General features: G+C 43.9%; 1 protein-coding gene across 3 annotated transcripts in view; it reads left to right on the forward strand.

Annotated features, from left to right (window-relative positions):
• The window catches only part of stox1 (storkhead box 1), a 67,791-nt gene extending 56,728 nt beyond the window's left edge, over positions 1–11,063 (forward strand). For all 3 annotated transcript variants that reach the window (XM_060841818.1, XM_060841819.1, XM_060841817.1), the window contains 2 exons: positions 1,278–3,579; positions 10,322–11,063. In XM_060841818.1, the coding sequence (XP_060697801.1) occupies positions 1,278–3,579; positions 10,322–10,478 (2,459 nt within the window). In that variant the 3' untranslated portion in view covers positions 10,479–11,063. The remainder of the gene's footprint in view (positions 1–1,277; positions 3,580–10,321) is intronic.
• Positions 11,064–26,544: the final 15,481 nt, after the last annotated feature.

The following is a 26,544-nucleotide window of genomic DNA, read 5'->3' on the forward strand; positions in this document are numbered from 1 at the left end:
TACCATCAAAGTTAGCTTTCTTCAAGTTCAGGACCATAGTCTCAGATTTAACTGTGTCAGTCTCCATATTAATGAAGAATTCTCCATATGCTCACTCGTCCTCAAGAATTTTGCACCGCAACGTTGCTAATTAATCCTCTCTTATTACATATACCGAGTCTAGGATAGCCTGCTCTCTAGTTGGTTTCTCAACATTTTCGTTGAGGTACCCATCCCACATACATTCCGGAGAATCCTCCTCCATCACATTGCTGTCAGTTTGGTTTGTCCAATACAGATTGAAGTCACCCATAATACCTCCTGCATCTTTACTGCATACCTCGCAACTACTGTTAGGTGGTCTATACACAGCTCCCTCTAACCCAGGTAAACAAAATTCCAAAGATCAGAAATCAGCGTCATGAGATGGAAAGTTATTTTCTCTCAGTTATTTTGATTTTAGCAATAATGGCACAGGCACAGGTTGACAGGCATTGTTCAATTTGATGATTGATCACATGGACCAAGGTGGCAGGCAACTGGAAGGCGATAGGTGCATTCCTGTTGCCTACCACTTCAACACACCATTATCACTGCTGGCCAACATTTCTGTCTCAGACCTGCCGCAGTGCTCCACTGAAGCTTATAGAAAACTGGATGAGCGGCACCTCATTTTCAGGCGATAGTGTTGAGTTCAGTAATTTTAGAACCTGAACACCACCTTCTATGTCATTTACCCACACCCACACTCTAGGTCCTGTCATAATCTCTTTGACTCTTCATCTGCAGTATGGAAACAGGCCCTTGTCAATGCCACCCATTTTCACAACTAATCTAGTCCCATTTGCCTGGATTTGGTCCCTATCCCTCCATACCTACCCCATGCATGTAGATAGGAGAAAGTGGGGACTGCAGATGCTGGATGTCAGAGTCAAGAGTGTGGTGCTAGAAAAGCACAGCAGGTCAGGCAGTATCCAAGGAGCAGGAGAGTCAAAGTTTCGGGCATATGAGTTGCTTTCAATAAGCAAACAAATTTTCACCTTCTTATGATCCCTATTATCAGCTTTTCTTTCTCCTGAGCATACCATCATCCATCCCTTTCTCCCTAACTGTCATTCTCAATCTGGGCTCCATTTTTGCCTAAGCACTCAGTCCTTTCCATCATTTCTAGAGAAGGATCACTGGATTGGAAGCGTAAACTGTTTTCTCTCCCAGACCTCCTGACTTTCTCCAGCAATTTCTGCTCTTGTTCATTTCTTCATGAAAACTGATGTAAAACTTTGGTTTTGTTATTGTAGGTATAGCAACACCCTCACAGGAGATCGTGCACAGTGCCTTGGGCTCCCTGATTCAGGAGAGGAAGATTTATCACACTGGAGAAGGCTATTTCATTGTCACTCCACAGACCTACTTCATTGCAGGTAGCATGGGGATGCAGAGACAGCCCTGGGTCCTCCATGAGGAAAGCGCTGCCTCACCTGATCGTGTTATATACCTGGTGAGTGTGGAGAGCAGTCAGGAGCCAATGCAGAAGGAGAAGGTCCTTCCTGATGGAGCCCCCCATTGCAAGTCCTGTCGCTGCTTCAGCCAACCAGTGGAAAAGCAACAGGCTGACCCCCATTTCTGCAAGAGCAGCCCAGGCCAGAGGAGCTGCAAGGAGCTCAAGCCTGCAGTCCAGCACAGGGCCACCTCTACAGCATTTGGGCCACGCAGGGCCAAAGAGAAAGGAATTCCCATCCGAAAATTCAGCCTCAGTCTATTCCGACGCAACAAAAAAAAAGACAGCCCCAAGAGAGCGTATGGGACTTTCTCAGCCCAGTTTCCCCCAGAGGAGTGGCCAGTACGTGATGAGAACAGTGTGGGGAACATTCCCCGAGACGTGGAGCACCAACTCATCAAACGCATCAATCCTGGACTGACTGTAGAGAACCTGGTCAGGCACACCTTAATGATGAAGAAACTGGGCAGAGAGAGCACTGCCCCATTTCATGGCAGTGGCTCACTGGATCAGTTGATTGGCAAGCAGAGGCATCATTCTGAAGAAAACCCCCAAAAGACAGCAGCTAAACTGCAACAACAGCATCGTAAGATGAGGTCCAGCAGGGAGAAGAAAAGGCTGAAATCCAAGGGATCTCTGCAGTCGACTAAGGGTCTCCCCAAGCCTGAGAATAGTCAAAATGTGAAGGAACTGGCCAAGCACAGGAGTGAAGGAGAACAAATGCTTTTTGAGGAGCAGCCAATCCAGGCTAACAGGAGTAGTATCCCAATCACACAGCTACACCAGAAGAGAATCGATGACCCTTTCACCAAGGGTAAACACTATTTTGCCCAAAATACCACAATCAACAATCCGAGGTTGAGGCAGAGGTCACAGTCTGTGGATTCCTCCACCAGGGGACAGGATGCTGTCTCCGCAAAAGAGATTGCTCCGGAGAAGTTCCACCGCAACACTGCTGCCTATCTCATCAGGCCAGCTGAAGAAGGTAACAAGGAGCAGCTACAAAGTCATGATGTTAGGACAGAGTGCAGAAATCAGGTTCTCATACACCACAATGTCCCCACTGGCTGTGAATCCCAGGATTACCTGAACAAAGATCAAACACCTGACTCCCTCCAAAATATGCAGACTTCAAATCACATCCATAGCTGTGCCCAGCAATCTCTCCAAGAGCAGGAATCAGAGGAATTTAGCAATGTAACAAGGCCAGAGATCAGCCATGAGTATGAGGATAGTTCTGTCCCTCAATCTTTGTGCGATCGAATTTCCAGGCAGGGTCAGAACTCTTCCACCTCTACAACAATGAAGTGTGCAAGTATGGAAAGTCTATCAAGCCTATCTCCTCTGTCTGATGCACAGCTAATGTCCCCCAACCAAGCACAACAGTCTGAGGGTGAAACGGCCAGCCAACCAGAGACCAATGAGGAAAGAAGTGAGGCTTTTACTGATGAGGATCAGGCCTTGTATCAGAGAGAGCTGGACGAGGATGATGCCTGCAGTTCCCTGTACCTCGATGATGCTGAGCTGTTCGCACCTCTGCCTGGCCTCGACTGTGCCGATGATCCTGGGAGTGAAGGTGAGCTGTCCACTGAAAGCTGGGTTTTATCCAAGATGCTGCTGCAGGAGGAGCAAACTGCAGAAAGTGAATTTGCTGGACAGCAGGTGGAGAGCTGGTTAAACGGAACAAGTGACAGCAGCATGGGACACTCCACACCTTGCTATGGGAAGGAGACTCACAGTCCATTTTGCAGATATCAGCCAATATCACCATTGCCATATGAACATCTGGAGAAAGAGGAACATCCAAGTGGCTGCAGAGAGCTCATTAGCAACATATTTGATTACTGTGACGTAACAGTTACTGACTCTTCTCCAGAGACTCTTCACACACTGAATAATGAAGGCATCAGAAACCCAGCCAGTCAGAACCTCTGGGCTGTGCCCAGAATGAAAACTCAGCTGATGGGAAATTTGGAGCACAACCAATTTCCTCACCACTCCCACAATACTGAATTATTACAGACCAGCCAAGAAGAGAGTACTCATCTGGAGTTGCTAGAAAACCACAGCATTACTGGAGATAGTGGTATTGACTCGCCAAGGTGAGTGTTCAAAAAACTGAAGGGCTCCACTGGGCTCAGGGATGGCAGGGTTTTGCTGGCTTACTGATTGTCTGTTGTTAATGACGTTTTCAATCTGGTCATTGATGTTTGCGGAAGATTTCTGTGAATAAATTGGCAACCAACTTTCTGACATTGCAGTAGTGATTATAAGAACTAATTCAGCTGATTGTGTCTGCGCCAACTGTCCAAAGAGTTTTACAGCTTAGTCCATATCCTTGTAAATTGAAACATGAAAGGGAGGAAGGGACTTAAAACAATTACAGTTCCCAAGGAAGTACGTTAAGGAAAGTATTAGAATTAATACAAGGGCAGCATGTTGGGTCAGTGGCTAACACTGCTGCCTCACAGTGCCAGACACCCGGGTTTGTTCTCGCCTCGGGCATCTGTCTGTGTGGAGTTTGCACATTCTCCCCATGTCTGCATGGGTTTCCTCTGGGTGCTCCGGTTTCCTCCCACAGTCCAAAGATGTGCAGGTGTTGGGTGAATTGGCCATGTTAAATTGCCAGTGGTGTTAGGTGGATTAATCAGCAGTAAATGTAGGGGGGTGGGTTGCTCTTCGGAGGGTCAGTGTGGACTTGTTGGGCTGAAGGGCCTGTTTCCACACTAATCTAATCTAATCAATAGATCCTAGTGGACTAGAAAGAAAAGGCATATTGATTGAAATTATCTAAAAATTTCCAAGATTCTGAAAAGTTCTATCAGACTGGAAAGTCACAAATGTGACTTCTCTATTCAGGAAAGGAATGAGACAGCAAGCAGAAAACTACAGGCTAGTTAGCCTAACATTTATCAGAGGGATAAGGATATTACTAAGGCAATTATAATTATTAGAAAATCTGATAAGATTAAGCAAAGTCAAAATGGTTTTGTGAAATCATATTTGGTTATGATTTGGAAGTGCCGGTGTTGGATTCGGCTGTATAAAGTTAAAAAATCATACAACATCTGGTTATAGTCCAACAGGTCTATTTGGAAGCACTAGCATTCGGCATGCTGTTCCTTTATCAGGTGGCTGTGGAGTATCCACAATCACCTGATAAAGCAGCAGAGCTCCAAAAGCTAATGCTTCCAAATAAACCTGTGGGACTATAATCTGGCATTGTGTGATTTTTAACTTCATAGTTTACGTTCTTTGAGGAAGTAACAAGTAATGTGGATGAGCTGTAAATGTACTCACTTGAATTTCTAAAGACATTTGAGAAGGTGTGTGTGTATCAAAGATTACTACACAAACTAAGGGCTTGTGGTGTCAGGGAGAACATACTAGCATGGATAAATCATATATTGGCTAAAAGAAAGCAGAGAGTAAGCATAGGTGATTTAGAATGACAAGCTGTGACCAGTGGAGTACCACAGGGATCCGTGCTGGGGCCTCAACTATTTAAAATCTGCATCAGTGACTTTGATGAAGGGACTGAATGTATTTTTAGGTTTTCTGACGACACAAAGACAGGTAGAATAATTAATTTTAAGCACTTGATTCAACAAATAGATTTAGACAAGTTAGGTGACTGGGTAAAAGTATATGGGTGAGGTATAACATGGGAAAATGTGAACATAGAATAGAACATAGAACAATACAGCACAGAACAGGCCCTTCGGCCCACGATGGTTGTGCCGAACATCTATCCTAGATTAAGCACCCATCCATGTACCTATCCAATTGCCGCTTAAAGGTCGCCAATGATTCTACCACTCCCACAGGCAGCGCATTCCATGCCCCTACCACTCTCTGGGTAAAGAACCCACCCCTGACATCTCCCTTATACCTTCCACCCTTCACCTTAAATTTATGTCCCCTTGTAACACTGTGTTGTACCTGGGGAAAAAGTCTCTGACTGTCTACTCTATCTATTCCCTTGATCTTATAAACCTCTATCAAGTCACCCCTCATCCTTCGCCGTTCCAACGAGAAAAGGCCGAGAACTCTCAACCTATCCTCGTACGACCTATTCTCCATTCCAGGCAACATCCTGGTAAATCTTCTCTGCACCCTCTCCAAAGCTTCCACATCTTTCCTAAAGTGAGGCGACCAGAACTGCACACAGTACTCCAAATGTGTCCTGTACAGCTGCAACATCACTTCACGACTCTTGAATTCAATCCCTCTGCTAATGAACGCTAATACACCATAGGCCTTCTTACAAGCTCTATCCACCTGAGTGGCAACTTTCAAAGATCTGTGTACATAGACCCCAAGATCCCTCTGTTCCTCCACCTGACTAAGAACCCTACCGTTAACCCTGTATTCCGCATTCTTATTTGTTCTTCCAAAATGGACAACCTCACACTTGGCAGGGTTGAACTCCATCTGCCACTCCTCAGCCCAGCTCTGCATCATATCTAAGTCCCTTTGCAGCCGACAACAGCCCTCCTCACTGTCCACAACTCCACCAATCTTCGTATCATCTGCAAATTTACTGACCCACCCTTCGACTCCCTCATCCAATTCATTAATAAAAATTACGAACAGCAGAGGACCCAGAACTGATCCCTGCGGAACTCCACTTGTAACTGGGCTCCAGGCTGAATATTTACCATCTACCACCACTCTCTGACTTCGACCGGTTAGCCAATTGGCCAAATTTCCCTGTATCCCATGCCTCCTGACTTTCCACATAAGCCTACCATGGGGAACCTTATCAAATGCCTTACTAAAATCCATGTACACTACATCCACTGCTCTACCCTCATCCACATGCTTGGTCACCTCCTCAAAGAATTCAATAAGACTTGTAAGGCAAGACCTACCCTTCACAAATCCGTGCTGGCTGTCCCTAATCAAGCAGTGTCTTTCCAGATACTCATAAATCCTATCCCTCAGTACCCTTTCCATTACTTTGCCTACCACAGAAGTAAGACTAACTGGCCTGTAATTCCCGGGGTTATCCCTATTCCCTTTTTTGAACAGGGGCACAACATTCGCTACTCCCCAGTCCCCTGGTACCACCCCCGTTGACAGTGAAGACGAAAAGATCATTGCCAACGGTACTGCAATTTCCTCTCTTGCTTCCCACATAATCCTAGGATATATCCCGTCAGGCCCGGGGGACTTGTCTATCCTCAAGTTGTTCAAAATGTCCAACACATCTTCCTTCCTAACAAGTATCTCTTCTAGCTTACCAGTCCGTTTCACACTCTCCTCTTCAACAATACAGTCCCTCTTGTTCGTAAATACTGAAGAAAAGTACTCATTCAAGACCTCTCCCATCTCTTCCAACTCAATACAAAACTTATCCATTTTGTCAGAGAGAATAAAAAAGCAGCATAATATTTAAATTGAGAGAATGCAAAGCTCTTTGATTCACAGGAATCATTGTATACTGGTGAATGAACTACAAAGTTAACCAGCACAGTGAGTGATAATGGAAGTGTATGGAATGTTGCTGTTCATTACAAGGGACATGGAACATAGGAGTTGGGGTGTTTTGTTGGAAGCAGTTCAGAGAAGGTTCACTCACCTGACTCTAAAAATGAAGGGGTTATCTATGCAGCAAGGTTGGATAGGCTGGGACTGTTTTCTTAAAATGACATCCCATTTCCTTATACCCATATCAGTCGAAGCAAAACATCCGAGACACAATATAGTTTTACATCCTTATTCTTTATTCTGAGCCCTGGAGGGAGAGAAAATGATCGCCCATGTGCACACAGCCATAAGTTCTCGGTCTTCTCTCAAACAGCAGGAGCATCCAGATAAAGCAACATGTTGATTGGGTGACCGTTAAAATCAGTGAGTGTCAGTAGTAGAGATTAAGCTATCTGGCGTTATACAATGAATAACTGATTTCACATAATGAATGCTTTTCACCTTGTTAACTGACTTTATATACCGAATGCTGCTTCATCTTGTTAAATGGCTTTATTAATGAATGTTTTTTCACCTTGTTAACCCATTACCCTTGCCCCCAGTACTTCATTGTTTACTGCCAGTTCTTATCTGATCTGAGTCATGCTTGGCTGAACTTTTGTTTCACAAAACTCAAAACTTAACTCTTTCCATACCTGCTCATACCTTATACACTTTCTCAAAAAGATTTAAGAAGGCTGATGCTGAAAGGATGTTTCCTGTTGTGGAAAAGTGGAGGGCACAGTTGAAAAATTAAAAAAGAGCAAGAGACCGCTCCTTTATTTTCCTTCTCTTCCCTTGATATATATAATGGCTTAACTTTTGAAAAGACTAAGGTAGTTTTTCCAAAGTCCCTGTTTGTAGAAATCAATTTTAAAGTGATTGTAGCAAACTCACTTAGGTGTAGGATTTTATTTTTTCCTCATGTTCAGTCTCAAAATGAGTGTTACCCGACGTCTGACCACATGCGCGCACACGTACACATATAACACGCACGTTCACAATATGGATATACACAAAGACCACAAACAAAGTGCTTATGTGCAAAAAGACAGAACATGCATGCACATACAGACAGAATACAAAATGCACGCAAGACATATATAACAAGCACAAAGCACAGACAACATACATGTAAACATACACAGGTGTATTCGATTACTTACAGTGTTGAAACAGGCCCTTCGGCCCAACAAGTCCACACCGACCCGCCGAAGCGCAACCCACCCGTTCCCCTACATTGACCTAATACTACGAGCAATTTAGCATGGCCAATTCACCTGACCTGCACATCTTTGGACTGTGGGAGGAAATCGGAGCACCCGGAGGAAACTCACGCAGACACAGGGAGAATGTGCAAACTCCACACAAACAGTCGCCTGAGTCTGGCACTGTGAGGCAGCAGTGCTAACCACTGTGCCGCCCTCGATATGTGCGCACACATTCACAAGAAGGTACACATACAAAAGCACAAAAATATACACGGAGGAGTTTTAAAATTCTGTCAGAATTAGTGATAGGGCAATTCATGTGGAGATTATTAGACCAAGGATCAGTTTGCTTTTCCAAGTGAACCTTCCAAAGCAGCTTTTTGAGAAAGTTTCAGGTTTTAACTCGATTGTTAGTTTGGACAGGCATACTGTTAGCCTAGAGGTCTACTACACTGGGGTTGAAAGCAAAATCCTCTTAAGAGTTAAGAATATGTAATTAAAGTTTGACAGAACTTGAAAGAAGTTTCAAATACATAATGCTAGCCATCAACAGCTGGCTGATAATTATTGAGCCAATCACATTAACAAAGAGTTTCTGCTCCCATGGCCAAATCCAAAGTTAGCAACGTCTTTAGGCATGAGAAAAGAAACATAGGTTGCTGAAAAGGCTCAGCAGGTCAAGCAGCATCTGTGAAGGAAAATCAAAGTTAACGTTTCAGCTCCGGTGACCATTCAGTTGTTTTGGTTTTTATTTAGACATGGGGAGTTTGGAGATGTCTTTTTTTAAGTGAGCTAGGCTCCGTGACCAGGGCTCTAAGTTCTCTTTGTTTTGATTCATCAACACAATAATAAGTGAGAAATTCTGCAATGGTGGCCTGTCTTACTATGTCCCCCTGCAGTATGCAGCACATCAGCCAACTTGTAATCATGGCAGCAGTTCTAAAGTTCCTACAAAGATAATGCTTTAAAAATGAAAAGAAAAATCAGCTTTTGTTTTGCAACGTTCCCTTTGACATCATAGGCAGAGATGAAAATTATTTCTCTTCAAAGGTGTTCTGGGAAAAGTTCTGTGAAATTCTCTTACTTAGAGACTAGTCAAACTTGGATGACTGACTCCAAAAGAGAAAATGCTGGAAAATTTCAGCAGGTCTGGCAGCATAAGTAAGGAGAGAAAAGAGCTGACCTTTCGAGTCTAACTGACCCTTTATCAAAGCTTTGACAAAGGGTCAGTTAGACTCGAAACGTCAGTTCTTTTCTCTCCTTACAGATACTGCCAGACCTGCTGAGATTTTCCAGCATTTTCTCTTTTGGTTTCAGATTCCAGCATCTGCAGTAATTTGCTTTTATCTGGATCTAAATGCTGGTTTAGGTAGTTTCTTGATTGACCAAAAATTCAAGAGGTATTATTGTTAGAAAGCAATGTGGAATTGAGGCCACAATTAGATTAGCCATGATTTTCCCCAATAGAAGAGCCAGTGAGTGGCTGAAAAACCTACTTCTGCTCCTAATTTATATTGTTGATAGGGCAAATCTGTCTCCACTGACAGGTGAGTTTGTAGTTGAAGGCCACAAATTTCAGATAATTTACAAAAACAAGGCAAGTCAGGAAAGTGGGGATATGAAAGATTTTTTAAAATTGTTTGCCAAACCAGCATTTACTGACCATCCTAATTGCCATTAAAGTGTACCTGAGTGTCTTCTTGACAACCAGATGTCTTACCAAGCCATTGAAGAGGACAATCAAGAGTCAGCCATATTGCTGAGTGACTGGAGTTGCACATCGTCAAGAAAGGGTATGAATGATAGATTTCCTTCCAAAAGGACATGAGGGAATCACATGGTTTTTACAGTAAGTTAGTAATTATGTGGTTACCATTGTTGAGACTAGCTTTTTATTCCTGAAATGCAGTGCCTTAAAGGATGATGGAAGTAGCTTCAACAGTAACTTTCAGAAATAAATTGGATAAAAGTATTTATTCGAAAGTGTTAAAAGTAAGAAACACAAATTTCAGGGCATAAGAGCAGGGGGAGTGAGACCAAACCGAAAGTTCTTTCAAGGAACTGGAACAGCACGATAGGCTAAATGTCCTGCTGATTTCATAATGTTTCTCAAGTTAAAACTACAGAAATGATCATTCCTAAATGTGAGCTTGTTTTCCAGGACACGAGTGAGTTTGGCATCAAATAATTCGATCATTCTGGACAGCTTGAAGCGGCGGAGTTTGATGCAAAATTATGGAACTTTGAGCAGCACTGGGCAGAATGGTGTTTTTTCCCAGCATCCCTTACTGCAGCTCACCCCAGTAATGAATGTTTGATTGACCGCTGTGTTGACTGACCCAGGAATGTAAAATGCCAGATTCTTGTGTGTTGTAAATGGTAAATTAATTATGAATTGAACAGATCTATGCAATGAAGACAGAAAAACCAAAAGAACTGTGGATACAGGAAATCCAAAACAAAAGCAGAAATTACTGTAAAACAAGAATGGCAGAATCTGTGGAGAGAAATCAGACTCGATGTTTCCAGTCCAGTGACCCTTAGGACCAATTCTGAAGAAGGCTCACAGGACCCGAAATATGTCTCCACAGACGGTCCCGATCCTGCTGAGATTTCCAACAATTTCTGTTTATGTTTATGAAATCACATTCTAATGGCTTTTGTATTGCTCCCATATACTGACTTTTTTTAGTTAGTTCCTGATATATGGGTTTTACTGGTAATGTCAGCATTTATTGTCCAATCTTAATTACCCTGATTAGTGGTTTTGGTGTATCTAAGCAACTTGCTGACCCACTTAAGGGCAGTAAAGAATCAACCACTTTGTCATGTATCTGGAGCCATCAGTATATTAGTGAAACAAATGGATATTTATGGCAATCCAGTCACTACATGATCACCGTTTTGGACTCTGGCTTTTCATTCCAGATTTTATTCAATAAATAGAATTTAAATTCCACAGTTGCTAGATTACTGGTCCAGTAATATATCCACAATGCTTATCTCTCCTTTTATATTAGATTTATTTGCAAAACCTATGTATTTTTATATGTTTGGGATATAAAAGGGATGTTTGTGCGAAAACATTAAAAAACATTAAAAAATAAAAACACATTTTTAAAAAGTAGCCTTTTAAACTATGAGTTTGGAAATTGCATTTTCTGGGTGAAGAATAAATGTAAGTAATTTTTACTGAGGATTTGCAGAAAGATTTCAAGACGTCTTAAGTTTGTTTGACTGGTTAGATATCTTCTAATTGTAGTGATTGTAACAAGGATAGCCAAGTGGACATAAAATGTGAGTTCCCTGATTGGGGCTGTTAATCTGGTCCAATCCAGGAGCCCTGGCTAACACATATAAACAGGAGTGTCAGAGGTTATGTTCACTCTGAGACTTGGCTCTGAGGAAACTGCATCACTGTGAAGAACTCTCTCAAGTCTTAATAAAGGGTTACTTGGTGGTGGGATACCGGTCTCTGTGGAGTTATTTCACTAACCAACCTGTTCAGTGTATTACACGCTTCAGGAAGAGATGGGACTTGAATCTGCACTTCCTAGCTCAGACATAATGATTCTACCACAACAAAAGTACCCCCATTTGGTCTGTGAATAGAAAGAGGTGGCACACAGAGGACATGGACACAGATAGTCATTAGAACAGGAATATTTCACAACGAGGTCCTGATTGAACAAAAAAAATGTAAAATCCTTTTGAAAGGATTTGTGAAATATAATATGATGCTAGTGTTAAAGATTTAAGTTGACTATGGAAAAAGACAAGGCATGATCCAAAGTAAAATAATTAATTGCCTGAGATTAATCTGCAGACTTTGTAAAGAAAGTTACAAAGGAAGAAATTGATGCCCAAGAACATAGAGAAAGATGGGGTAGTTGAAATATCACTGAGCTAAAATACAATGACATTGATTATAAATGCTGTCTGTACTTGAAATGATAAAACATCCAGACTGGATGAGATGCATCTGAGGATGCTTGGTGCACCTTATCACGTGGAAATTGAGGTGGCATTGGCAATAATCTTCCAGTTCTCCTAAGAGGTGCCAGAGGGATGGAGAATTGTAAATGTTATTCCTTGTTCAAAAAGGGGTATGATGATACACGAGTAAAAAATGAGGTCTGCAGATGCTGGAGATCACAGCTGAAAATGTGTTGCTGGTTAAAGCACAGCAGGTTAGGCAGCATCTCAGGAATAGGGAATTCGACGTTTCGAGCATAAGCCCTTCATCAGGAATTTTCAGCTATGATGATAACACCCCAACAACCAATCAGTTTAAACTCAGTGATGGGGGAAACTTCATAAAATGAGAATGCAGGGAAAAAAATTAACTGTCTTTTGGACAAATGCGAGTTAATTACTGAAAACCAGTGTGAAATTGTTAAAGACAAGTAGCGTTTAACCAAGCTGTTTGAGTTTTTGATCAGGTAACAGAGAGAGTTGATGAAATTAATGCAGTTGATATAGTGTCCATGGACTTTCAAAAAGTAATTGATAAAGCACCAAACAGTAATTGATCAAAAAAGTTAGAGCTCAAAGAATAAAAAGGACAGTAGAAATATTATTACAAAGTTAGCCAAGTGACAGAGTAATAAAAAAGCCTGTTTTTAAGTCTGAAAGAAGGATTTTTGCATTTCTTAATCTACATGAGTGACCTAGAGTACAGAACACAATTTCAAAATTTGTAGGTTACCTAAAACTTAGAAATATTGTGAACTTTCAGGTGCATAATGATAATTTCAAAAGGACATGGAACAGGTCTAAGTATGCAAGTGTTATACTTACATGCAGAAAGGTGGCCGACACTTTGGAAGTAAGGCAGTGTCAGTGGGGAGGCACTTTGTAACCAGCAACCATAATTCTATTAGTTTTAAAATAGTGTTGGAAAAGGATAGACCGGATCTAAAAGTTGAAGTTCTAAACTGGAGGAAGGCCAATTTTGATGGTATTAGGCAAGAACTTTCAAAAGTTTAATGGGGGCAGATACTCACTGGTAAAGTGACAGCTGGAAAATGGGAAGCCTTCAAAAATTAGATAACAAGAGTCCAGAGATGATATGTTCCCTTTAGGGTGAAAGGCAAGGGTGGCAGATGCAAGATGATGAGAGAAATTGAGATGTTGGTTAAGAAAAAGAAGGAAGCATATGTCAGGTGCATATAGCAAAGATCAAGTGAGTCCTTAAATGAGTATAAAGGCAGTAGGAATATAATTAAAAGGGAAATCAGGAGGGCAAAAAGGGACCTGAGGTAGCTTTGGCAAATAGGTTTAGGGAGAATCCGAAGGGATTTTATAAATATATTAAGGACAGAAGGGGAACTAGGGAGAGAATAAGGCCCCTCAAAGATCAGTAAGGCAGCCTTTGTGTGGAACCACACGAGATGGGGGAGATATAAAACAATTTTGCATCAATATTTACTGTGGAGAAGGATATGGAAGATACAGAATGTGAGGAAGTAGCTGGCGACATCTTGAAAAATGTCCCTATTACAGAGGAGGAGCTGCTGGATGTCTTAAAACGCATAGAAGTGGATTACTCCCCAGGACCTGATCAGGTGTACCGCAAATTCTGTGGGAAGCTAGGGAAGTGATTGCTGGGCCTCTTTATTTGTATCATCAATAGTCACGAGTGAGGTGCCGGAAGACTGGAGAATGGCTAACGTGATGCCACTATTAAAGAAAACTGGTAAGGAAAAACCGGGGAACTATATACCGGTGAGTCTGATATCAGTGGTAGACAAGTTGTTGGAGGGAATCCTGAGGGACAGGATTTACATGTATTTGGAAAGGCAAGGACTGATTAGGGATAGTCAGCATGGCTTTGTGCTTGGGAATTTGATTGAATTTTTTGAAGAAGTAACAAAGAAGATTGATGAGGGTAGAGTGATGGACATGATCCATATGGACTTCAGCAAAGCATTCAACAAGATTCCTTATGGTAGACTAGTTAGCAAGATTAGATCTCATGGAGTACAGGGAGAACTAGCTATTTGGATACAGAACTGGCTCGAAGGTAGAAGAAGGTGGTGGTGGATGGCTGTTTTTCAGACTGGAAGCCTGTGACCAGTGATATGCCACAAGGATCAATGCAGGGTCTACAGTTTTTCATCAATTATATAAAAGATTTGAAAGTGAACACAAGAGGTATAGTTAGTAAATTTGCAGATGACACCAAAATTGGAGGTGCCGTGAACAGCGAAGAAGGTTACCTTTGAGTAAAACGAGATCTTAATCAGATGGGCCAATGCACTGAGGAGTAGCAGATGGACTCTAATTTAGATGATTGTGAGGTGCTGCAGTTTGGAAAGTTAAATCAGAGCAGGACTTATATGCTTATTAGTAAGGTTCTGGGGAGTGCAGGTTCATAGTTCCTTGAAAATGAAGTTGCATGTAAATAGAGTAGTAACGAAGGTGTTTGGTATGCTCTCATTTATTGAACAGAGCATTGAGTAAAGGAGTTGGAAGGCCCTGCTGTACAGGACATTGGTTAAGCCATTTTTGGAATATTGTGTACAATTCTGGTCTTCCTATCAGATGGAGTTGTAAAACTTGAAAGGGTTCAGAAAAGATTTAGAATGTTGCCAGGGTTGAAGGATTTGAGCTACAGGGAGAGGCTGAATGGGCTAGGGCTGTTTTCCCTGGAACATCGGGGGCTGAGGGGTGACCTTACAGAGGTTTACAAAATCATGAGGAGCATGGGTAAATAGATAAGCTGTTTTCCTTGGCATCAGGGAGTCCAGAACTAGACAGCGTAGATTTTGAGTGAGAGGGGAAAAATTTAAAAGGGACCTATGGGGTTACTTTTTCAGGCAGAGGGTGGTGCATGTATGGAATGAGCTGCCAGAGGAAGTGGTGGAGGTTAGTACAATTGCAGCATTTAAAAAGCATCTGGGTGGATATATAAAGAGGAAGGGTTTAGAGGGATATGAGCCAAGTGCTGACAAATGGGAATAAATTAGGTTAAGATGTCTGGTCGGCATGGACTAGTTGGACCAAAGGGTCTGTTTCTGTGCTGTACATCTTGGATGCAAGAATCAAGACTGGAAATGTGAAATACGATTGTGAATTCTGCAAACGTCACATCTAGATGGTGACAGAGTGGCAGAGCATGTTGTGAAAACGGTTATGGAGTCATATAACATGGAAACAGACCGTTAGGTCCAACTTGTCCGTGCTGACCATGTAAACTTTGTTATGGACCAGACCAAACTCCTCAAAATATTTTAAGAAGGTAGCCTAGACCTAATTTTTCTTTTTTATGGCAAATATAAAGTGCCTTGTTCCAGAGGCAATATGATTGATTCAAAAGACTTGACATTAAGCAAAAGCACAATTTATTTAACGGCAATAATCAAAATACAAACGAAAGGAAGAACTTAGAACTCTATTGGAAAACTGAACTAAAAAATAGATACAGTAACTGTTACTAATTAACTGTTCAAATATAGTAACATCCCACAACCAAGCCCCTTGGCAAAAAACACAACTTCAGAAAAGTAGATTTGTCTCACAGATAACCCAGCAGTTTCTAGCTGTAACTAAAAAGGGGGAAAATAGCTTCTGCTTCCTTTACTGCTCACAGCTAAAACAAAAAAAAATCTTAACAACTAGGAAACCTGGTCTGAGAGAGCTGGCTACAGCCAGCCAGGCTGCCTTCAATGTTCCAACTTTAAACAAAAATTCCAAGGCCTCACAAGTTGTTTGCTTTTTTACTTAAGAGCCTGACAACCCTCATTCAATCTCTCTAAGAAAAAAACAGGACAAAAGAATCTCTTAAAACCACAGCATTGTCACATCTCTCCCCTTAAAAAAGAACTATCAATGTACAAAGATGACTTCATTTTTAAAAACCCTTAGTCTTACTCTGTCAGTACACTATAAAGTTAAAAATCACACAACACCAGTTCAACAAGTTTAATTGGAAGCACACTAGCTTTTGGAGCACCGCTTCATCATCAGGTGATTGTTATGAATAAGTTGCCAGAGGAAGTGGTGGAGGTTAGTACAATTGCAGCATTTAAGAGGCATCTGGATGGTATATAAAGAGGAAGGGTTTAGAGGGATATGAGCCAAGTGCTGGGAAATGGGACTAAATTAAGTTAAGATGTCTGGTCGGCATAGACGAGTTGGACCAAAGGTTCTGTTTCTGTGCTGTACATCTCTGTTATTCTATGCGAACTAATACATTTGGTTGCAATAATGAAGACTGAAAATGTGAAATAAGGAAGCTCAGACAGGAGTCCACTATAATACACATACATGACATTGACTCCAAGCATTCACTACCACAGTGTATTCTAGTCCATTTATTCCTGCCACAGAATGCTTCTGTCTTTCTTCATCAAAGTCGTGACAGATCGGCAATTGTGTTATTCTGACAAGATTAGATTAGATTACTTACAGTGTGGAAACAATCCCTTCAGCCCAACAAGTCCACGCCGACCCTCCAAAGAGCAACTCACCCAGACCCATTCCCCTATATTTACACCTTCGCCTAACACTACAGGCAATTTAGCATGGCCAATTCACCCAGCCTGCACATTTTTGGACTGTGGGAGGAACCCAAAGCACCCGGACGAATCCCATGCAGACACGGGGAGAATGTGCAAACTCCACAGAAAGTTATCTGAGATGGGAATTGAACCTGGGTCTCTGGCACTATGAGGCAACAGTGCTAATTACTGTGCTACCATGCAGTCCATACACTTTTTCAATTCAATGGCTGCAATAATGAGCTCCCTCTAAACCGTGTGGATTTTTTGTACTCAAATTCCTTCAAAAGCTTTAATGGGTTATGATCAGTATACAAAATTGTCTTAGACACATTGCTGGCAATGTAACAGTTGAAATGTAACATCAATACTAAGCTCAAGGTCTCCTACTCAATCATGGAATATTTCTGTTGATGATCATTCCATTTTCTGGAAAAATACCCAAGAGGATTTTCTAGCTTCCTGTCATTTTCTTGTAAGAGACCAGCACTAGCATTCCCATCACTTGCATTGATCATTATCTTGAATGGCTTTGGTGTGGCTAACTCTGGAGAAGTGCTCGACTTCAGGCTATCAAATGGCTTCTAACATGGCCCAAGAATGCGACTTAGGCTTTTGCAAACTCAACCTTAGCCAAGTTTATCATGAAGTCTGCTTCTCAAAGACAACTGAACAATTCAGATAGATGCTGCTCTTATGAACTAGGCCAGACCCCCTCAAACAATTCAAGAAAGTAGCCCAGACCCTAACTTTGCTAGTTATTTTAAGCAGGTGCACGGCAGATATTCCAAGATGCAACTTGTCAAACCATTTAGTTCTAATCAAAACAATTTATTTACAAGATTATCGAATGAAACACAAACAAAACTGTTGTGAAGGTGTAGGTCTGTACTGTACCTTTAAGAGAGACTGGAAGCTGGCATGGACTTAGAGAGGCACAGAATATGCTGAAAGAATTTAAAATGTAACATTTGACTGTGAACCCAAGTGTGCAGATGTGTTGCCATGATACAAAAACAAAGTCAAATTCAGTCAGTCAGTTAAAATTTTGCCCCAGATAAAAAAATCCAATCAAATTTGAACTAAGTATTTTGATTACATCAAACAATGAAATGGTTTGGGGTATAAAGTTGTACATTTTGAACAGTTTGAAGGAGAATTACCAAGAAAACCAAAGAGTATAGACTGCTAGCTGAATAGCATTCTGAAAGGTATCTGCTCATATGAAAGATCTGAGAAGCAGAATAGTGAAGAAAAGACAAAAGAAGAAAATCTACAGAGAAAGATACAAAGAGAGGGTACGGTAGCTAATTGGTTTTGAAATATGAACGTTTTTTGTAAATCTTAATCCAGGTTTTTATCAGACCAGTATTATGGAGTGGGAAGGTAAAAAGAGAAAGGAGTTGTAAATCGAAATAAAATTGTTAATTTTTTTCTTTAAATAGTGACATTTGGGATAGTTCTTTGCCGCGTGAAATTTAACAGATTATGGCATGATATCAACTTTTCTGTGTGTCTGGTTTAAATTAGCAGAAGGGTTATGTGTTGTAACAGTTCAGGGGTTCATCACTGGGACTTGAACAGTTTGGGTCTTGAATTCGTGGTTTGAATAGGTTTAGATAGATAGTCTGAGATTTGGACAGATTTGATTAGATTTGGAGTACTAAAAAGCCCGGTAGATTTAAACACTTGCAGGTTAGTGTCCTGGATTTTTAAATAAAATGTAGGTGAGACAATTTGTTTAATTTTGGTGACTTATGGCTAACACATTTTCAGCTCTGATACTCCAGCATCTGCAGACCTCACTTTCTCCTCGAAGATTTTACCTACTGCGAATCCTCTTGCAAGGATGCCTTCCTTGAAGAAGCTCTCTTCCTCCCTCTACAAGGATTTCAGTGAGTCCCTCTCTCACTGTACCCCCCAGGTCATCTCCTCTGCACAGAAGCTCTTCAGCCACATTCTCAAACAGACTCGTTACCACAGCCACATCTCCTTCCTCAGCACCTGCCTACAGAACCGACTGATCCCGCACGGACTCCGGACTACGTTCCGACCAACAAAATTTGGACCCAACCAGGACAACCTGTACCTACAATAATCCGAAGCCTCCAGCAACAGACCTCAGGATCCTCCGCTCCACCCTTGCAGCCATGCGTCGCTACCTACATTCCCTGCAGTCAGCCCTACCCCAGCTCAGGACAACACTCTCACAAACTTGCAAAGGACCTCTACTGTTCTTCATCTACAGAAGATTCCATACACTAAACAAACAATTCTTCCTAGCCATATTGGAAATTAAAGACAGTAAGTACCAAAAACTTTCATGTACTTACCCCCACACTCTGGGTTCCTCAACTGTTCCAGAATCTTCCATCGGCCTCCGTAATCAGTCGGGCGCCATTAACCACACAGCCGCTACAGCACCCGCGGCACCAACCGCCACCACCAACCATGACATCACTTCCGCCCCCACCGACCTCGCAGCCTCGGTGATCGCCGCCCAGACAACCACCTCCACGATCGCCAGGAAGACCACCGCCGACGGATTCGCGACCCCCGTGACTATCGGGAATAACAGGGTTTCTTTCATCGCCACACCATTTCCGCCCCTTGGGTTGCCGTCGCCGCAGCCACTTCCACCCCCAGTGACATCACTAACCTGCACGACCACAACGCCTCATGTGTCTCCGTCCCCACGCCGATCTCCGTCACCATGCGTAACCCCGCCCCAACGCCGACCTCCGTCACCACACGTCACCCCGCCCCCACGCCGATATCCATCACCACGTCTAACCCCGCCCCCACGCCAATCTCCGTCCCCACTCCCAGATCCAGTCCCACAGCAGGTCCTAGCTCCCAGCCCTGTCGTGTCTTCACCATCCCTCCAGACCTCCCCCTCTCTGAGGATGAAAGATCAGTCCTCAGCAGAGGCCTCAACTTCATTCCCCTATGCCCTCGGATTAACGAGTTCAACATGCGGCGAGACATTGAACAATTCTTCCGCTGCCTTCGCCTCCGTGCCTACTTTCTCAACCAAGACTCTCGCCTACCCTCTGACGACCCCTTCTCCCGCCTCCAACACACCCCATCCACCTGGACACCCCGTGCTGGCCTCTTACCCACCCTCGACCTCTTTATAGCCAACTGCTGCCGCGACATTAACCGCCTCAACCTGTCCACCCCTCTATCCCACTCCAACCTCTCACCCTCGGAACATGCAGCCCTCCACCCTCTCCGCTCCAACCCCAACCTCACCATCAAACTGGCAGACAAGGGAGGCACGGTAGTAGTTTGGCGCACTGACCTTTGTACCGCTGAGGCCAAATGTCAGCTCGCGGACACCTCCTCCTACTGCCCCCTTGACCATGACCCCACCTCCAACCACCAAACCATCATCTCCCAGACCATCCATAACCTCATCACCTCAGGGGATCTCCCATCCACTGCCTCCAACCTCATAGTCCCAAAACCCTGCACCGCCCGTTTCTACCTCCTGCCCAAAATCCACAAATCTAACTGCCCCGGCCGACCCATTGTCTCAGCCTGCTCCTGCCCCACCAAACTCATCTCTGCATACCTCGACACGGTCCTGTCCCCCTTAGTCCAAGAACTCCCCACCTACGTTCGGGACACCACCCACGCCCTCCACCTCCTCCATGACTTTCGCTTCCCTGGTCCCCAACGCCTTATCTTCACGATGGACATCCAGTCCCTATACACCTCCATCCCCCATCACGAAGGACTCAAAGCCCTCCACTTCTTCCTTTCCCGCCGTACCAACCAGTATCCTCCCACTGACTTCAAACAGCTTCCTCCAAACCAAAGGAGTTGCCGTGGGCATCCGCATGGGCCCCAGCTATGCCTGCCTCTTCGTAGGATATGTGGAATGGTCCATCTTCCGCAACTACACTGGCACCACCCCCCAACTTTTCCTCCACTACATCAATGACTGTATCGGCGCTGCCTCGTGCTCCCACGAGGAGGTTGAACAGTTCATCCACTTTACCAACACCTTTCACCCCAACCTCAAATTCACCTGGACCGTCTCAGACTCCTCCCTCCCCATCCTAGACCTTTCCATTTCTTTCTCGGGCGACCGAATCAACACGGACATCTACTATAAACCAACTGACTCCCACAGCTACCTAGACTACACGTCCTCCCATCCTGCCCCCTGTAAAAACACCATCCCATATTCCCAATTCCTTCGTCTCGCCGCATCTGCTCCCAGGAAGACCAGTTCCAATACCGCACAGCCCAGATGGCCTCCTTCTTCAAGGACCACAGATTCCCCCCAGACGTGATCGATGATGCCCTCCACCGCATCTCCTCCACTTCCCGCTCCTCCGCCCTTGAGCCCCGCCCCTCCAACCGCCACCAGGACAGAACCCCACTGGTTCTCACCTACCACAGCACCAACCTCCATATACAACGTATCATCTGGCGTCATTTCCGCCACCTCCAAACGGACCCCACCACCAGGGATATACTTCCCTTCCCTCCCCTATCAGCGTTCCAAAAAGACCACTCCCTCCGTGACTCCCTCGTCAGGTCCACACCTCCCACCAACGCAACCTCCACTCCCGGCACCTACCCCTGCAACCGCAAGAAATGCAAAACTTGCGCCCACACCTCCTCCCTTACTTCTCTCCAAGGCCCCAAGGGATCCTTCCATATCCACCACAAATTCACCTGCATCTCCACACACATCATCTATTGCATCCACTGCACCCGATGTGGTCTCCTCTATATTGGGGAGACAGGCCGCCTACTTGAGGAACGTTTCAGAGAACACCTCTGGGACACCCAGACCAACCAACCCAAACACCCCGTGGCTCAACACTTTAACTCCCCCTCCCACTCCACCAAGGACATGCAGGTCCTTGGACTCCTCCATCGCCAGATCATAACAACACGACAGTTGGAGAAAGAGCGCCTCATCTTCCGCCTGGAACCCTCCAACCTCAAGAGATGAATTCAGATTTCTCCAGTTTCCTCATTTCCCCTCCCCCCACCTTGTCTCAGTCGAATCCCTCGAACTCAGCACCGCCTTCCTAACCTGCAATCTTCTTCCTGACCTCTCCGCCCCCCCCCAACCCACTCCGGCCTATCACCCTCACCTTGACCTCCTTCCACCTATCACATCTCCATCGCCCCTCCCCCAGTCCCTCTTCCCTACCTTTTATCTTAGCCTACTGGACACACTTTCCTCATTCCTGATGAAGGGCTTATGCCCGAAATGTCGAATTTCCTGTTCCTTGGATGCTGCCTGACCTGCTGCGCTTTTCCAGCAACACATTTTCAGCTCTGACTTACGGTTGGTCAATTTAAAAATGAGAGAAATGGTTCCTAAAGTTGCTAAAGAGGTTCTGGGGTTTGAATATGATTCTCAAATTTGCCAAGAAAGTTTGGAAGGAGAGTAAAAAGCCATACTTTTAGAATTAGCAAAGAAATTAGGTTTGTGTTTACCCAAGAGAATTACTCAAACACTTTGGTGTATCAGAGAAACAAGTGCAGTAGAGTTAGAAAAACTTAAATTACAATTGAGGAAAATGGAGTTAGAAGGTAAACACAGAGAGAAGAAAGAGCAAGAGAGAGAGAGGAAAAAGAAAGAGAGAAGGTTCTTAGCTGAGCAAAAAAAAAATTGAACTTGAGAAATTGTAACTTAGTCAGCAAAGTCAAGTTAACAGGATGGAGATTAAAAGAGAAGGTAGTAATATATACAAATATGTCGAAACTCTGCCACATGGTCTTTTTGCAGCAGAGAACGGCGGGTGCTGGGCGAAAGTGAAGTCGGAGCGCAAAGCCGGTCGGAAAGGTAAGTGATTGTTATTTGAGCGGGTATGTTCTAGATCCCAGGTCCTACAAAGTAGGCCCCCTTCCCACCCTCCTCCTCTAACCTAAATTAAAAATCCACAGACATTGCCCCAAAAAGAGGGTCCAAGGAAGTTCCTGTGGATTGAAGTGTGAGGCTTTAGTTCAGGAGTCTTTGACAAGGAGGTTGAGTGAAGTGATTACGCCACAGTTGAAGAGGGTGAAGAGACTGCCCAGCTGCTTCAGTGTGCTACGTGCTTGATGTGGGAGGTCAACGACTCTGGTGTGTCTGGCTCGTATAAGTGTGGAAAGTGTGTGCATGTTCAGCTACTGACAGAGCATATTGCAGCACTGATGAAAGAACTCGAGGACCTTAGGCTCATCCGAGAGAACGGGATCTTCCTGGACAAGACCTTCAGCAACCATACCAGAAGAGAGCGGACGATGAGGAAGGCAGAGAGGAGACAGGTACAAGAGACCCCGGGGGAAATATCTGTCAGGAACAGGTTGAATCTTTTGGAAACAATAGAGACAGATGACACTGCCAGTCCGCAAGGCGGCCAGGTCTGTCAATCAAAAGTTGGCATGGAGGCAGGGCAGAAGAGTCGGACATCGCACAGAGCCGTGGTAATAGGGGACTCCGCAGTGAGAGGAACTGACCGGGGCTTTTGTGGCAGCAGGCGGGACTTAAGGTTGCCTTCCTGGTGCCAGGGTTACATGTCGGCACAAATGATGTCGGGAAGAAGAGGAGGAACATACTACAGCGGGACTTCGGAGAACTAGGAAGAAGGCTGAAAAGCAGGACGTCCAGGGTGGTTATCTCCGGTTTGATTCCAGTTCCTCGGGCTGGTGAGGCCAGAACCAGGGACTTGAACGTGTGGCTGGGGAACTGGTGCAGGAAGCAAGGATTTAAATTCTTGGATCACTGGGGTATGTTTTATATTAGATTATATTACTTACAGTGTGGAAACAGGCCCTTCGGCCCAACAAGTCCACACCAACCCGCCGAAGCGCAACCCACCCGTACCCCTACATTTACTCCTTACCTAACACTACAGGCAATTTATTACAGTCAATTCACCTGACCTGTACATCTTTGGACTTTGGGAGGAAATCGGAGCACCCGGAGAAAACCCACGCTGACACGGGGAGAACGTGCAAACTCCATAGTCAGTTGCCTGAGGTGGGAATTGAACCCGGATCTCTGACGCTGTGAGGCAGCAGTGCTAACCACTGTGCGACCGTGCCGCCCAGGTTTTGTGGTAAGCATAAATTATACAAGAGAGATGGTTTGCACCTTAATAGGTTAGGGACCAGCATTCTGGCAGGCAGGTTTGCTACTGCAACACAGCTACGTTTAAACTAAGTAGCAGGGGGGAGGGGACAAACTGGATGTTTAAGAAGGAAATTGAAGGGAAAGTTAGAACAAGAGAAGTCAAGAAAGACAACTGTATCAATGAGGCAGAAAACTCAAAAATGGATCATGCTGTAAGGTTGAGTGAAATAGGAGTTGATGGGAAGGGTGAGGGCAGTAACAAATTAAAAATACTATATATGAATGAACGAAGCATTAGAAATAAGATAGATGAGCTTGAGGCTCTTTTGGAAATTGGCAGATACGATATTGGGAAAACTGAGACGTGGCTTCAAGTTGACAGGGCCTGGGAAATGAATATTCAAGGCTACACGTGCTATCGTAAGGATAGACTGACAGGCAGAGGGGGTGGGGTGGCCATGTTGGTAAGGGATGATATTCAGTCCCTTTCGTGGGGGACCTAGAGTCTGGGGATGTAGAGTCAGTATGGATAAAGCTGAAAAATTCTAATGGTAAAAAAAAACCCTCTTGGGAGTTATCTACAGGCCCCCAAACAGTAGTCTGGATGTCGGATGTAAGTCGAATTAGGAGCTGAAATTGGCCTGTCGCAAAGATGTTACTACAGTTGTTATGGGGGATTTCAACATGCAGGTAGACTGGGAGAATCAGGATGGTATTGACCTCAAGAAAGAGACTTTGTGGAGTGCCTCCAAAATGGATTCTTAGAGCAGCTGGTGCTGGAGCCGACCAGGGAGAAGGCAATTCTGGATCTGGTGTTGTGCAACGAACCAGAATTGATCAGGGACCTCGAAGTGAAGGAGCCATTAGGAAGTAGTGACCATAATACAATGAGCTTCAATCTGCAATTTGAAAGGGAGAGGATACAATCGGAAGTGACAATGTTTCAGTTGAATAAAGGGAACTATGGAGCTGTGAGGGAGGAGCTGGCCAAAATTTAATGGTGCAATACCTTAGCAGGGATGACAGTGGAGGAACAATGGCAGATATTTCTGTGTATAATGCAGAAGATGCAGGATCAGTTCATTCCAAAAAGGAAGAAAGATCCCAGGAGGAGGCAGGGGTGGCCGTGGCTGACAAGGGAAGTTAAGAAACATACAAAGTTAAAAGAGAAAAAGTATAACTTGGCAAACATAAGTGGGAAAACAAAGGACTGGAAAGCTTTTAAAGAACAACAGAGGATTACTAAGAAGGAAATACGCAGAGAAAAAATGAGGTACGAAGGTAAACTGGCCAAAAATATAAAGGAGGATAGTAAACGCTTTTTTAGGTATGTGAAAGGCAAAAAAATGGTTAAGACTAACATTGGGCCTTGAAGACAGAAACAGGGGAATATATTACGGGGAACAAAGAAATGGTAGAAGAATTCAATTGGTACTTCAGATCTGTGTTCACTGGGGAAGACACAAGCAATCTCCTTGGGGTAACAGTGGCTGAAGGACCTGAACTTAAGGGAATTTATATTTGCCAGGAATTGGTGTTGGAGAGACTGTAAGGTCTGAAGGTTGATAAGTCCCCGGGGCCTGATGGTCTACATCCCAGGGTACTGAAGGAGGTGGCTCGAGAAATCGTGGATGCGTTGGTGATTATTTTCCAGAGTTCAATAGATTCGGGATCAGTTCCTGCGGATTGGAGGGTGGCTAATGTTGTACCACTTTTTAAGAAAGGTGGGAGAGAGAAAGCAGGAAATTATAGACCAGTTAGTCTGATCTCAGTGGTGGGAAAGTTCCTGGAGTGTATTATAAAGGATGACATTACGACACATCTGGATAGTAGGAACAGGATAGGTCAGAGTCAGCATGGATTTATGAAGGGGAAATCATGCTTGACTAATCTTCTGGAATTTTTTGAGGATGTAACTTTGAAGATGGACGAGGGAGATCCAGTAGATGTAGTGTACCTGGACTTTCAGAAAGCTTTTGATAAAGTCCCACATAGGAGGTTAGTGAGCAAAATTAGGGCGCATGGTACTGGGGGCAAAGTACTGACTTGGATTGAAAATTGGTTGGCTGACAGGAAACAAAGAGTAGTGATAAACGGCTCCATTTCGGAATGGCAGGCAGTGACCAGTGGGGTACCGCAGGGATCTGTGCTGGGACCGCAGCTTTTTACAATATATATTAATGACATAGAAGATGGTATTAGTAATAACATTAGTAAATTTGCTGATGATACTAAGCTGTGTGGCAGGGTGAAATGTGAGGAGGATGTTAGGAGATTACAGGGTGACCTGGACAGGTTAGGTGAGTGGTCATATGCATGGCAGATGCAGTTTAATGTGGATAAATGTATGGTTATCCACTTTGGTGGCAAGAACAGGAAGGCAGATTACTACCTCAATGGAATCAATTTAGGTAAAGGGGCAGTACAAAGAAATCTGGGTGTTCTTGTACATCAGTCAATGAAGGTAAGCATGCAGGTACAGCAGGTAGTGAAGAAAGCTAATAGCTTGCTGGCCTTCATAACAAGAGGGATTGAGTATAGAAGCAAAGAGGTTCTTCTACAGCTGTACAGGGCCCTGGTGAGACCCCACCTGGAGTATTGTGTGCAGTTCTGGTTTCCAAATTTGAGGAGAGACATTCTGGCTATTGAGGGAGTGCAGCCTAGGTTCACAAGGTCAATTCCTGGAATAGCGGGACTACCTTATGCTGAAAGACTGGAGCGACTGGGCTTGTATACGCCTGAGTTTAGAAGACTGAGAGGGGATCTGATTGAGACATATAAGATTATTAA

This window comes from Hemiscyllium ocellatum, chromosome 22 (genome assembly GCF_020745735.1).
Source record: "Hemiscyllium ocellatum isolate sHemOce1 chromosome 22, sHemOce1.pat.X.cur, whole genome shotgun sequence".
Lineage (NCBI taxonomy): Eukaryota > Metazoa > Chordata > Chondrichthyes > Orectolobiformes > Hemiscylliidae > Hemiscyllium > Hemiscyllium ocellatum.